This window comes from Vipera berus (genome assembly GCF_964194415.1).
Source record: "Vipera berus genome assembly, chromosome: 3".
Taxonomy (NCBI): domain Eukaryota; kingdom Metazoa; phylum Chordata; class Lepidosauria; order Squamata; family Viperidae; genus Vipera; species Vipera berus.
The window spans coordinates 55999752-56014604 of NC_138204.1; the positions used below are offsets into that span (position 1 = coordinate 55999752).

At 40.1% G+C, this 14853-nt stretch overlaps 1 protein-coding gene across 5 annotated transcripts in view; it reads left to right on the plus strand.

The window, feature by feature from the left end:
* The first annotated feature begins 491 nt into the window (after positions 1-491).
* The window catches only part of KDM4A (lysine demethylase 4A), a 29057-nt gene continuing 14695 nt past the window's right edge, over positions 492-14853 (plus strand). For 4 of the 5 annotated variants that reach the window (XR_014026158.1, XR_014026159.1, XR_014026160.1 and 1 more), the window contains exons 1-12: positions 492-588; positions 2500-2689; positions 3759-3934; positions 4962-5076; positions 5378-5571; positions 5803-5852; positions 7052-7155; positions 7683-7820; positions 8602-8849; positions 9754-9944; positions 10921-11306; positions 12428-12548. Coding sequence is in view for 1 of the 5 variants with exons in the window: in XM_081325739.1 (XP_081181865.1) it covers positions 2552-2689; positions 3759-3934; positions 4962-5076; positions 5378-5571; positions 5803-5852; positions 7052-7155; positions 7683-7820; positions 8602-8849; positions 9754-9944; positions 10921-11306; positions 12428-12548 (1861 nt within the window). In the remaining 4 variants the exon portion in view is untranslated. The remainder of the gene's footprint in view (positions 589-2499; positions 2690-3758; positions 3935-4961; positions 5077-5377; positions 5572-5802; positions 5853-7051; positions 7156-7682; positions 7821-8601; positions 8850-9753; positions 9945-10920; positions 11307-12427; positions 12549-14853) is intronic. The other variant, XR_014026161.1, reaches the window with a different exon arrangement.

Sequence of the window (14853 nt, forward strand, 5' to 3'; positions counted from 1 at the left end):
TTCATCAGCATCAGCATCTTCTCCTCGCTCGCTTTTTCTACCGCCCCTTCTAACTCTCATCAAAATAATATCCGCCTAGCAACACAGCTCCTTTCTCACTGATTGGTTGGCCCATTCAAGGCACTTCTTAATGACCGGGTCTGAGCAACAATTACGTGAAACTTGGGAAAGGGAACGACGAATTAGCATAAACAGGGTTAAGAGGCCGAGATAAAAAAAAGACTAAGCGACCCCCCCCAGCGGAGGGATCTGTCTACATCTTTTATTTAAACGCATAGCCGGCGTAACCGCGTCGCGCTCTGGCCGTAAATCCGCGACGGAACTACTTTCGCAGCGGGGAGTCCTGAATCGCTCTGCCGTCGCGACGCTTACGCGACGCACGAAAGGGGCGGGATGGGCACTTCGCGCAACCCATGAGACGATAAAACGGATGCGGAAACGCTTGGGGATTGGGTCGCGGCAGAAAACGTCAGGGACGTGAGGTGAGGGCGGGGGGCGGGACCCCCAGACAGCATTGGCCCCAGGCTGATAGAGAACTCTTATTTCGGGCCCTGTCAGAAAGTGGAGGCGGCTCCCGCGAGGCCTTCGGTGAGTGAAAATGCGGTCGAAGGGGGGGGGGGACCACGGGGAAGAGTTAGCCCTGGACTGGACTGGGAGAGTTATAAACGGGGAGGAAGGAGAGCCTCGTCCGGGCGGGGTTCCTCGGTCGACCTGGATGGCGCTGTGGAGAACCGAAAAGCGAAGGGAGGGTGGACTTCCTCGAAACCGGGAAAGGGATGGAAACCCGAGGTGGATGGTGGATGCTCTCCCTCTTTCAGCGTCCTTCCATCCTGCGAAACGTTAAAGCAGGGGGTCTTCAAACTTGGCCCTTTTATGACTTGTGGACTTCAACTCCCAGAATTCCTCAGCCAGCTTTGCTGGCTGAGGAATTCTGGGAGTTGAAGTCCACAAGTCATAAAAGGGCCAAGTTTGAAGAGCCCCTGCGTTAAAGGCTCGAAAGTGGCTTATGTCAACGCCGGGCCTTCTGGGCTCTTCCCGAGAGGAGGACCATCTGGGCCGCTTCCTCCGTTGCCTCTTCCCCGCACAACACAGCCCCAAGGGAGCAAGAGATGCCAAGAACCAGCTGTTGCCCCTTGGAGCTCACTCCGGGCAATCCGTCTCTAGGAGGAAGGGCTAGGATTTCAATAGGCGGAAGAACTTCGAGGAACCGTTTGGAAATTTTGAGACGAAACGGGCTTCCTCTCTCCTTTCCATTTAGCGCAAAGGCCGTTCTTAGATAACACTTTTTTTCCCCTCCCCCTCCCCCCGATCCTGCATCAGCGCGTTGCCAAGAAAACAACGACAAAGGAAAGAAAGGAATGAGGGTAGGGAAATAAAATGAAGAATTTGGAAAAGCCTCTAAATCAGGGGGTCTTCAAACTTGGCCCTTTTATGACCTGTGGACTTCAACTCCCAGAATTCCTCAGGCAGCGTGCCTGGCTGAGGAATTCTGGGAGTTGAAGTCCACAAGTCATAAAAGGGCCAAGTTTGAAGACCCCTGCTCTAAATGTTCGGGGCTTTTAGAACACTAGGTAAAGAAATACAACTGGTTTTAACATCAGGCAGATGACTTGAGATATGTAGACGTGGATAAATTGAAAATAAAAAATATATATATAGGAAGAACAAATTACAAAGAATTTTGGGGAAAACCCCGATAAACTTTTTCTACCTTGCAGTGTTTAAAAAAAAAAGCTTTGAAAAGAGTTTCAATACTTAAAAAGTAACTATAAGTTCCATTCCCCCTTAGCTCCTCTATTTCAATAAACACACCTACGTTAATTTTAGTTTTATCTGTCACCTTTCTTTCCTCCATCTCTCTTGAGGGCCTAGTAAGCAAGGCAAGGATATAGACATTTTGGAGAAGCATTTTTTTCAGACACAAATACCTGTTGCCTTAGTTGGCTGTGGGAGAAGATTCAGGGCCAGGTTTGGACATTTATAACAGGATAGTTATCTGGGGTATTTATTGTGTTTAAACAGATGTCAGAGTAGGAACTTGCTTTTTTTTGTGGAAAACAAGATCCAAAGGGTGCTGCCCTCTTTAATATGAAGCGAGCCTCCAGGAAGAGGGAAAGTGATATCACAATCTAAGACAGAACTTTTTATCAAGAGAAGTTCACATTGGCGGGTTTTGATTTGTCAACAGCTATTGAGAGTGCTTGTTCTGTAACTAGTTTCAAATTATTTCTGTTATTTAAGGTTGAGGCATTTTTATCAAATAATAAAATTGGTACATGTACTTTACCTGGCTTCTTTTGTAAATCTGAATGTGAAATTGATATTTAGGAGTATAAAGGTGTAAAATAGTCACAATAAAAATTGAGAAGGGTTGGGTTTGATATAGTTTTAATTAGGACAGCAGTGAACATATTTTGATGCTATTCCTCAATCTTTATGGTATGCTCAATAACTGGATAATACCTATTAATTTGTAATTGTTATAATTGTTTGTATTAGTGCACTGGTTCTCCTGGTTCACATATGAGAAGAAAGATTGTGGGGGAAAAACATGGGGTCCGAATTGGAGAACCTAAATCCAAGTGCCAGAATAATGACATTCCATCCAACTGTGGAAGAATTTAAAAATTTCAGCCGTTATATTGCCTACATAGAGTCTCAAGGAGCCCATAGAGCTGGACTGGCAAAGGTAAGTAAGAAGGGCTGGGAACAATGATGATAATGCTGCAACTTATATTTAGTATAATTAAATTTGATTCAGAAATATATAACATATTTGATGGGTAATCTCAGCATACAAATGAGCAAGCTGTTTCATGGCGAGATTTTATTAGATCCCATTAATGAGGAAATAGTACTCATTTTTGCTGGGGGGAAATCAAACATTTAATGAAAATGTTGAAGTTCTAGATTTTTCTTTTGTTGCACATTATTTTAACTAATTATTTGACATAGGATGTCATGGTTCCGATAGATGAGACCAGTAGAAATAAGAACTCTTGAGGCAATTGCTTCATCAAAGAATACTTTTAATGGCTACATAGTATTGGCATGGACAAAAGTAAACCCAAGACTGAAAGTTCCCACCCACCCCAAAGGTTACAGTGTAAAAGTTGAACTCTCTATCCCAATTAACTACTTTGGCGGGCTTTCTGACGGTATCTCCAGCCTGCCAAAACTTAGGCAGCTTGACTTTGGTTCTCACAAGAAAGTATTATGGCTAAACTAAAAGAACACATCTCCCTCCTCCACGGCTGTGGCAACCGAAAACGAAGTAAAGATGGCTGCAGACAGAATCGTTTGAAGGTTTGACGTAGGATTTGAAATGAAACCTAAATGTTTCTCGGAGACCCATATAACTATTTTACAACTTTTATTTCTGTGGTATGCGCCATCATGATGATTAATTTCTAAACAAACTGATTTATTACTTTGGATATGCAGAATTCTAAAAAGAACACTGCAATAATATTGTTCCTTAGGTCTGTGCCAATCTGTTGAAAGTTGGGCTTCACAACATGAAGTAGCATATGCAAGGCACCTCTGTTGAATCAATAAAGCAGCTGCATGTTTTTCAATAAGCATGTGTATGTGTAGCCAGTAAGCAAAGCCTGCCTTGGGTGCTTTCTGGTTTCAAAGATATAAGAAAATACCTACACTGAAGAGTCAGTCTATTTGAAGTATTATTATATTACCTTTGAATGTTCTATTCTTGTAGTTTTCCAGTTAATTACTCATATAAAAATTACATTTTCTAGATTGTTCCTCCTAAGGAATGGAAGCCACGCACATGGTACGATGATATTGATGATGTGGTCATCCCTGCTCCCATTCAGCAAGTGGTTACTGGCCAGTCAGGCCTCTTCACTCAGTATAACATCCAGAAGAAACCTATGTCAGTCCGAGAATTCAGGAGGATAGCAAATAGCGACAAGTAAGAAAAGATGATCTAAACTTGAAAAACTCCAAATATATGTATTTATATGTATGTATTTATATAGGTAATATAAGAGCCTTGGTGGAGCAGTGGGCTAATGCCTCCTTAAGTAACACCAGCTGCCTGCAATTAGTGCAGGTTCGCATCCCACCAGGCTCAAGGTTGACTCAGCCTTCCATCCTTCCGAGGTAGGTAAAATGAGGACCCAGATTGTTGGGGGCAATAAGCTGACTTTGTAATAATGCCGCTTGGGGGGGGGGGCGAAAGCCCTAATAAGCAGGCATATACATAGAATGAAGGCTATTGCTAAGCACATTAGTTTGTGCTTAAATTGTAATCCGCCCTGAGTCTTCGGAGAAGGGCGGGATATAAATGGGATTAAAAAATAAATAAAATAAATAAGTTTGTAATGGTTCAAATCTAAAAGCATCTTAATTTAACAAAGTCCCTGCCAGTATCTGGCATAAATGTATTTCAAATTGGAATATAATTTCTTGAGAATATTTGCTTCTGTATCTTACTCTTAAAGCTCCAAAAAAATTTCTTATGAATGGACTGCACTATTTCAATAGCAAATATTTGAATGGGTCATCTCTGAAAAACTCCATATTTGTGTGATAGTTTCTAGATCAAAACCTTGTTTCTTAAACACATTTCTGTCAGATACTGTAAGATACGGCTGATGTGACACCTATTTCTGCTGTCCGCCTTAACTAAAACCAAGAGAATGAAATAATATTGGTAGAAGTTACAGCATCTTTTTATGTAAACAGTTTCAGCCTTTGAGTATGATTTAGTTGAAATCTTAGTTAATTGTATTACAAAATTTAAATGATAGAGAAGTTGACTCTGGCTCTTTCATCTAGGATGTTTGTACATGACTATCTTCTTAAATTCTGATTTCCAGGATGCTTGTCTACAGTTATATGTTATTTAAAATTGGTGATAACTCATGACATTTGTCAGTGAATAAAGAAAGTGATTGGACAAGTTATATTAAGACAGTCAACCTGTGCTCCCTTAGGTACTGTACTCCTCGGTATACAGATTTTGAAGATCTTGAACGCAAGTACTGGAAGAATCTCACTTTCAATGCTCCCATCTATGGGGCAGATGTTAATGGCACACTCTATGACAAGGTAAAAGAGGAGTAATGAGACATAACAGCTTCTGTATCTGTTAGCTGGTGTTAACTTGTTTTTCGCATGGATTCAAAATTCATCTACGTTTTCAGCATTAATGTTATTGAATTTCCTAGGTTGACCCCTGAAAATTGAAATAGGTATGTATAATGTATACATGGATAGAATATATGCGGCAAAATTAATCTACAATATTCATAAAATTGAGTACCCTCAGAGTGAATTTTTTTATACAGATATTGGAATATATGTTATTAGCTTACTGCTTTTTTTAAAAAAAACTGTTTAATCTTTTTAGCATGTAGATGAGTGGAATATTGGTCATCTGAATACAATTCTGGATATAGTAGAAAATGAAAGTGGTATTACCATTGAGGGAGTGAATACGCCTTATCTCTACTTTGGGATGTGGAAAACGTCCTTTGCCTGGCACACGGAGGACATGGACCTGTACAGTATAAATTATCTGCATTTTGGAGAACCCAAGTCCTGGTGAGATATCCTGTGTCAGTGTGTGTGTTTGTACACGTGTGTATGTATGTATCAAGATGTGCATACATTTTTAATTGAGAGTCATATTTAACATTTTCTCAAGTGTAGGAATAATGCCGAAGATGGGAAATGATTAAATTTGCTTACATATCAGCGTTGTTATATAATATAAGCCTAAAACATCTTTTTTGTGTGTGAATGTATTTGTAATTTGTTTACGTGCCACCATAGGTACTCTATTCCTCCAGAGCATGGGAAGCGGTTGGAACGTCTTGCTAAAGGTAAACATCCCTCTCTAAATGAGTTTGTGTAGTTGATTGCCTCTAAAGAACAATGACAGCTGTTTGTTTTTTTAAATTTTTAACTTAATTGTAATCCTAATCTGACTTTACTACAGATACTCTTTGATTTATAACCATTCATTTAGTGACTCAAGTTACAAAGACACTGAAAACAGAGATTTAAGACCAGTTCTCGCTCTTATAATTGTTACGGCATCCCCGTGGTCTTATCAAAATTTGGACACTTGGCATCAGAATATGTTTACAAAGTTGCAGTATCCCAGGGACATATGATTGCCCTTTGCAATTTTTCCAGGGGTCTTTTGACAAGCAAAGTCAATGGGAGAAGCCAGATTCTTTTAATAAGTGTGTGATTCACTTAACAACCATGCCCCAAAAGTCATAAAATTGGGCATGACTCACTTAACAGTTGTCTTGTGTAGCAATTGAAATTCTGGTCCCAATTGTGGTCATAAGTCAAGGACTATGTAATATAATAGCAATAATTTAGGAAAATTATGGAAATCTTGTACAACAACAATAATAATGTTGGAAGGGACCTTGGAGGTCATCTAGTCCAACCCCCTGCTCAGGCAGGAAACCCTATACCATTTTAGGCAGATGGCTGTCCAGTCTCTTCTTAAAAACTTCCAGTGTTGGAGCATTCACCGCTTCTGGAGGCAGGTTGTTCCACTGGTTAATTGTTCTAACTGTCAGGAAATTTCTCCTTAGTTCTAGGTTGCTTCTCTCCTTGACTAGTTTCCATCCGTTGCTTCTTGTCCTGCTTTCAGGTGCTTTGGAGAATAGCTTGACCCCCTTTTCTTTGTGGCAACCCCTGAGATACTGGAACATTTCATTTTATTTATAAAAGTCCCACAAATATAATACTGAATTTCAGAAAGTAACTTTCCTAAAGTTCTCTCTACATGTGAAAAAAACTAATGAAGGCTTTCTAAAAAAATAAATGCCTCTGATGCTTCATTATGTGTCAAGAGGGTATAAGAAAAGTGTACCTCTCTTTTCTCCATTTGCAACTTTTGTCTGAAACTTGCCTCTAGGTTTTGTGGTTACTTTGCCTTTCATACATTGTCATCCTTGGAAAGAGCCATACCAAATTATTCAATCCTGCATCCAATGAATGTTGTATGAGCAGTCCTTTTCAACAAAACTTTTCAACAGAATATCTGTTTCTTAAATAGGATTCTTTCCTGGAAGTGCTCAGAGTTGTGAAGCTTTTCTCCGTCACAAAATGACCTTGATCTCACCATCAATATTGAAGAAATATGGCATCCCATTTGACAAAGTAAGAAAAAACTGATGGCATTTTACAGAAATCTTTGAAGGCAGAGAGTCTTATAAGATTATCGGAACTGAAAATAAAAAGGCCAGATGAGAAAACATCTTATAATTTCTTTGCAATAGTTGCACACAGTAGGGAGGTAATCAGGAGATCCCTCCTATTTTTACAGGTGATCAAAACATATTTAGAAAAAGGATCTTGAGTGTGGGGAGCACTCTGAAAAAGCCAATCAGAACTGAGCATGTGGGGAGAGAGAAATAGAATTTAAAAACACACAGGAATCGTGTCATTTCTTCTTCACACTGAGAATATTTCCTGTGTATACTTTTTTCACATAATTTATATTAATCCATAAATTCCAAGGATACAACTTTTTACTTTGCTAGGATATATTTTCATTAAATAATTCTTAGAAAAGCTAGAAATATGGGCTCTTTCCAGCTTGGTAGTACTGAAAATTATAAAATTATCAAATGAATTTTAGAGATTATATAAACTATAGAAATATATACTGATTGCTTCTCTTTCAGGTGACTCAGGAAGCAGGTGAATTCATGATAACTTTTCCTTATGGATATCATGCTGGTTTTAATCATGGCTTCAATTGTGCTGAATCTACTAATTTTGCCACACTTCGTTGGATTGAGTATGGAAAGCAGTCTGTTTTGGTAAGAATTGTTACTTATTCCTAAATGTTTATTTTTTGCTGCTAAACATGCACTATGAAGTAGGTCTGACCGTTTTAACTTTGGACATCCATAAAAACGTATTAATTCATACAAATAAAGCCTTTAAGACAGTTTAAGAAGGAAAGATTTCAGATGGACAAATGTAGAACACTCTGATTAGTTACATAGGACTACTGTTTTTGATATAAATGTCACGGTGCCAGGTATAAATATTTAGTTAAGGATAAGATATGCCTGTTTGCACAGTTCTCAAGATACTTTTTTCATTAGATATATAAACAATAAAGCTTTTGAAATGGAAATAAGATAATAATACTTGTTTAGTTCTCATGTTTTTCAGATATGTTAGCTTTCCTATATCCTATTTTTAATGATTAATGTTTGTTCTGTTAACTCATCAGGTTCATGTCTGTTTCAGATATATAGCTGCAGCCTCAGCTTTCTAGAGGCCATTCTGTGCAGTGTTTTATTTATTTATTAATATTTCAAAGTACTCAGTACAACAACAAATGCTTTGTCAGAAAGAAAGCTCACAACAGATATATATGGTGATATCACATAAATATTAAATACCTGTTATTTTGTTCTCCTCTCCCTTTTTCCAGGTAATTACTTTTAGCCTCCAATCTTTGAGGTCACCATTCATTCTTACTAGGAAATGGTATAATTCTCTTATAAGGAGGCATAGTTGCAGAGTGAAGTTAATACTGAATTGAAACGAAAACATAAATGGCCTCAGCTGTTTTGTTATTCCATGCAGTGCTCATGCCGAAAGGACATGGTCAAAATCTCCATGGATGTCTTTGTGAGGAAATATCAGCCTGATCGTTACAAGCTCTGGAAAGCTGGGAAAGATGTGACAGTCATTGATCATACTCTTCCCACACCAGAAGCAACTGAGTTCTTTAAGGGCGAATTCCTTCAGAAAGTTAAGAATGAGAAGCAGTGCCCTGAAGAAACTGAAACAGAGGATGAATGCAAAGCAGATGAAGATATGGAGAAAAAAATGTATGCTTGCCTTTTTCCCCATACATCATGACTTAGCTAGTGTTACTAATCAGTTGCATCTGTGGAGCTTCTTCTATTTTTCCATGTTAAGTGGATACCAATAACATTGGGACTTGTTTCTTCTCCCTTTCTCCTTGCATTGTTTAATAACCAAATTCAGTAAGTTTTAGAAAATGGGTATGTGATTTTCAGTTCTCTGTAGGCTGTGAAATATGAGCAGAAATTAATGGTTGGAACCAGACTGTTGACCAAAGAATTGGAGAAAGCATTTCAAAGGCGTTGCCTTAAGTTAAATAAAATATCTTCCCAGATTCTCTTGTAACTGTCTTCTGACCAGTTGTAAATTTATATTAATGACAGATATTTTGAATATGAAATACCCGTTATCTCATAGTAAGTGTGTCTTATTTGAATCCTTGGGTTAAATGGGATTTCTTACAACTGAGAAGAAACCAGTTTCAAGTATTAATGTGAATTGAAAGCTTGCGTGTTCTGTCATCTTTTGACAAACTAACGTGAAATTTTTTTTCTAAGAATTTTATATTTTTTTCTTCCTAGTGGTAAATGTATCTCTTTGTAGAGCTGTGCTTTCTCAGGTACTTCAGAAAAGTTACAAAATCAACTGATTTTTTCAGAGAGAGCAATCTGATATTAAAGTTGTGTTGAGTTTCGTATAAAACACGGGCAACTTGCCTGGGGTGCAAGTTGAATTAAAAGGAATTATCAGACGCACATAAAATACATAATAGGATTAATGTATATAAATGTGTAAATAAATCATATAATAGTGCTTGAAGTTTACAATCTTGTAGGGCTGGATTACCAGCTGTCTAGGGTTGCATGCAGCCCTAGGCTGCGGGTTGGACATGCTTGATTTAAAAGATGACATGTTTATTTCTTGCAGTGTCCCGAAGCATCGCATTGGAAGCAAGCGGCACCGAGTCTGCTTAGAAGTCCCTCATGAGGTGAGCCAAAGCGAGTCCTTTCCCAAGGAGGAAATGCTCCCAGTGCAGTTTGAGATGGAGGAAGCAGCCCCTCCAGTTGGACCTGCTAGAGAGCCTGTACAGCAAGGGGATGAAGGGCTTGCACCTCCAGGTAACTTATTGGATGCTACTGTTCATGGTGGCCAATCTCATTGGAACTTTACTATGGCCTAGCCCAGGGGTAGGTAACCTTGGCTCTTTTATGACTCATGGACTTCAACTCCCAGAATTCCTGAGCCAGCTATGCTGGCTCAGGAATTCTGGGAGTTGAAGTCCATGAGTCATAAAAGAGCCAAGGTTGCCTACCCCTGGCCTAGCTGTAATGAAATTTGTTTAGTTTTGGCCTAATTTATTGTCTGAATATAACCAATCTAAATGAGGTTTAGTGTGATGCACAAACTCAACCTCTGCTTTCAGCAGACATAAAAACATTGAGAGCAAAACATCAAGTTGAAGACTGATGGTAATGCCTCATTAAGAATATGAAGGAAGGATATGTTGAAGAAACGGGCGATCTGCAGAGATCTCCGATGAATTTTTTAAAGTTACGTTCTTTTAACTTGAGCAACATAAAATAAGGAACTAATAGAATCATGTCAGTTAAAACATAGAAGAAATTCAAAAATTGAGGAGTAGCCTCCAGGATGGGACACATTTATCCAAGTATTGTTCACAAGACTTTCAATTATGACATAAAATATGAAATCATTAGAATATGTTTAATTTGTATTGTTTTGTTAAACTTGAAAAGATTCGGAAATATGTCTCAGAAAAAGAATACAGCACCAAAGAGCAGAGTTGGGACAGATAAATTGATAAAAAAAATCTAAAAATTGATTAAGTGCCTGATTAGTGAGAAATTAAAGGTATGATATTGTGTTATGTGTTAATGAAGTTCTAGAGGAAATTCAAATTATAGGAGTATTTTTCTAAATATATATATATTAAACTTCTAGTTAGACGGGGCCATTTAATAGTTCACATCTGGAAGCCCTAATTTCAGATTAATTTTTAGGCTTTATTAAATTAGAGCATTTTTATTTGGTGGCAGTTACTAAATAACATTTCAAATATTGTTTTTGATGCAGAATATGCAGATTCCTCTGAAGTAAAATTTGAAGAACTGAAAAATGTTAAACTAGATGATGATGAGGAGGAGGAGGAGGAGGAAGAGGAGGAAGAGGAACCAGAAGCAGCTGTTTTAGATCTTTCCATTTCACATTCTGTGTCTTCAGTTTTGACCCAATCTGCTATGAAACCAAGCCCGGTATCCAGCCTTCAGTCTAGCTCTTCTTTTTGTTCTGGCTCTTCAGATTCTGAACCTCCTGATCTTTCCAGGCAGTTGGTTGAGCAGAGTGAAGTGCACACAGTTCATAGATATGCTAAGGAAGAGATGAATGTCATGGAGATAGAACAGCCTTCCCGGAAGAAAACCAGCTCCACAGCTCGTGTGGATGAACAAGAGCTTGCAAAAGTAAGATTCCATCAGAGGGTATACCTACAATCTGTCTTGTATAGCATGCTTCAGACACATTTTAATGGTAAAGCGATATATAGGATGAGTTTTTAATACACACTTATCGTAGAATATTATAATTGCTAACCTTAACTTAAGGGACGCAGTGGCTCAGTGGGTTAGGACGCTGAACTTGTCGATCAGAAGGTCGGCAGTTTGGCGGGTCGAATCCCGAGTGCCGCGTTGCAGAGTGAGCGCCTGTTACTCGTCCCAGCTTCTGCCAACCTAGCAGTTCGAAAGCATGTAAAAATGCAAGTAGAAAAATAGGGACCACTGCGGTGGGAAAGTAACAGTGTTCTGTGTGCCTTTGGCGACTAGTCATGCCGGCCACATGACCACAGAGACGTCCTCAAAGAAGCGCTGGCTCTTCGGCTTTGAAACGGAGATGAGCACCGGCCCCTAGAATTGGAAACGACTAGCACGCATGTGCGGGGGAACCTTTGCCTTTACCTTTAATCTTAACTTCTATTTAAAAAATTTTATTCATTTTCTGACATTATCAGCTGATGTGCAGTTTACAAAGAATATCTCTCGGACTGTATTTGCCACATTAGATATCAAATACATCTATTGTCGATGTACTTCTACATTCTGAAATACACTGTTTTATCCATGATACATGTCTTGCATACTTTGGAGCTTAAACAGTGCAGAAAGTACAAGTAATGTTTCAGTTTTTGAATACATCCAGTAGATACTTTGTTGAAAAACAATGTACCTTTCTGCTATTCCTCCTACTTGTTACAGATTTCAGTTCTTGCAAAATCTGCTACTAATGCTTACTACTATACTGCTATAAGGTTGTGGATACTGATTTTATTTATATATTTGTATCTCACTTTTATTATTTTTACAAATAACTCAACGTGGGGACATATCTAGCATACCATCCTTTTCCTGTTTACCACCCAACAACAACCCTGTGAGGTGGGTTGGGCTGAGAGAGATTGACTAGCCCAAAGTCATCTAGCTGTCTTTCATGGTGAAGATGGGGCTTGAAGTGATGGTCTCCTGCTTTCTAGCCTGTTGCCTTAACCACTAGACCAAGCTGTCTCTCTGATCCTGTCTGATATCTGCAGATGGCAAAGGAGTACATCAGATCTGTAAAGGATCATAAGAAGTCGAAAGGACGTCGCCAGCCCTTGACCAAACTCCCACGTCATCACCCCTTGTTGGTTAAAGATAGCCTTAGTGATGATGGTAAGTTCTAAATTTCTTCGTTTTTTGTAATAGAGGTGTTTGCCTGATAGTGATGCTGAATTACAGCTAGTGCTTGATTTACAACTACAACTGAGCTGAAGATTTCTGTTGCTAAGCAAGACAGTTGTGAGTTTTTCCTCCATTTTATGAACCTTTCTTACCATAGCTGTTAAGTAAATCACTGCAGTTGTTAAGGTAGTAACACATGGTTGTTAAGTGAATCTGGCTTCCCCATTGACTTTACTTGTCAGAAGTTTGCAAAAGGTGATCGCATGACCCTGGAATACTGCAACCATAATAAATACATGCCAATTGCCAAATTCATTGTTTGAATTTTTATCATGTGACCACAGGGATGCAGCAGTAGTGCCATTGTAGCTTTGAAAGATTACTAAATGAATAATTGTAAGTCAAGGACAACCTGTAGCAATAAGCATTTTTTGATGTCTAAATTCATCCTTTACATTTTTAAAGCAGTCTCTTGTGTTTTGTACAACATATACCCATGCCGCCACATGTTTGTTGGACCCGTGTCCCTCCTGGCTAGTCTATGCATCTCGGGAGGTTACACGAGGCTGGCTCCTAGCAGTTATCAATGCCTCACTGAGTGAAGGGTACTTCCCTGCCACCTTGAAAGAGGCGGTGGTAAGGCCCCTCCTTAAGAAACCTGCATTGGATCCAGCTATTTTAAACAACTTCCGTCCTGTCTCCAACCTTCGCTTTCTTGCGAAGGTCCTTGAGAGCGTGGTGGCACGACAGCTCCCTTTGATCCTGGAGGAAGCTGAGTATCTGGATCCGTACCAATCGGGTTTCAGACCAGGGTATAGCACGGAGATGGCATTGGTCGCACTGGTGAATGATCTCTGGCGGGCCCGAGATAGAGGTTATTCCTCTGTCCTGGTCCTATTAGATCTCTCAGCGGCTTTTGATACCATCGACCACGGTATCTTACTGCGTCGTCTTGAGGGGTTGGGAGTGGGAGGCACCGTTCTGCGGTGGTTCTCCTACCTCTCGGACCGTTCGCAGACGGTGTTAGCAGGGGGGCAGAGGTCAAGCCCTAGGCCCCTTAGTTGTGGAGTGCCTCAGGGATCGGTGCTCTCGCCCCTCCTGTTCAACATCTATATGAAGCCGGTGGGAGAGATCATCCGTGGCTTCGGGGTGAAATATCATCAATATGCTGATGATACCCAGCTATTCATCTCCACCCCGAACCAACCCAGTGATGCCCTCGATGTGATGTCCCGTTGCCTGGAAGCGGTACAGATTTGGATGGGGAAAAACAGGCTTCGACTCAACCCGGCCAAGACTGAGTGGCTCTACATACCGTCATCTCGTTTAGTCCAAGAGGTTCCATCTTTGGCTATAGGAGGAGAGATGTTACCTCCCATTGATAGAGCACACAATCTGGGCGTCCTCCTAGATTCACGACTCAGTTTTGAAGATCATATTGGAGTCGTGGCTAGGGGGGCATTTGCCCAGATTCGCCTAATATGCCAATTGCGCCCCTTTCTGGACCGAGATGCCCTACGTACAGTCACCCACGCACTCGTTACCTCCCGTATAGACTACTGTAATGCTCTCTACATGGGGCTGCCCTTGAAGACCATCCGGAGGCTTCAGCTGGTGCAGAGTGCAGCTGCACGGGTAGTGATGGGAGCACCCCGATACTCCCATATTACACCCCTCCTGCGTGAGCTGCATTGGCTACCGGTTGCCCTCCGGGTGAGATTTAAGGTGCTGGTACTTACCTTTAAAGCCCTACATGGCTTAGGCCCGGGATACTTGCAGGACCATCTGCTGCCGGGAACGAATTCCCATCGCCCAGTACGCTCACACAGAGAAGGCCTCCTCAGGGTACCGTCAGCTAGGCAATGTCGGCTGGCGACCCCCAGGGGGAGGGCCTTCTCTGTGGGAGCGCCAGTCCTATGGAATCAGCTCCCCCCTGAGCTTCGGATGGCCCAAAATCTCCAATCCTTCCGCCGCGGCCTCAAAACACTCCTATTCCACCAGGCTGACCTGGACTGACAGGCATTTTAATTAATTATATTTACAATTTTTAATTTATTTTTAGTTTTTAATTTTAATTTATTGAACAGATGATTTTAATTTTATTTTTATCTTAATTTCTGTACTTATTATATGTTTTGTTGTTAGCCGCCCTGAGTCCTTCGGGAGATAGGGCGGGATATAAATCCCATTAATAAATAAATAAATAATAAATAAAAACATTAATCACGGTCTGATTCACAATTTTTGAAGGTTGTATACTTGGCTGTATGAACTTGATATACTTTGATGCTGAATT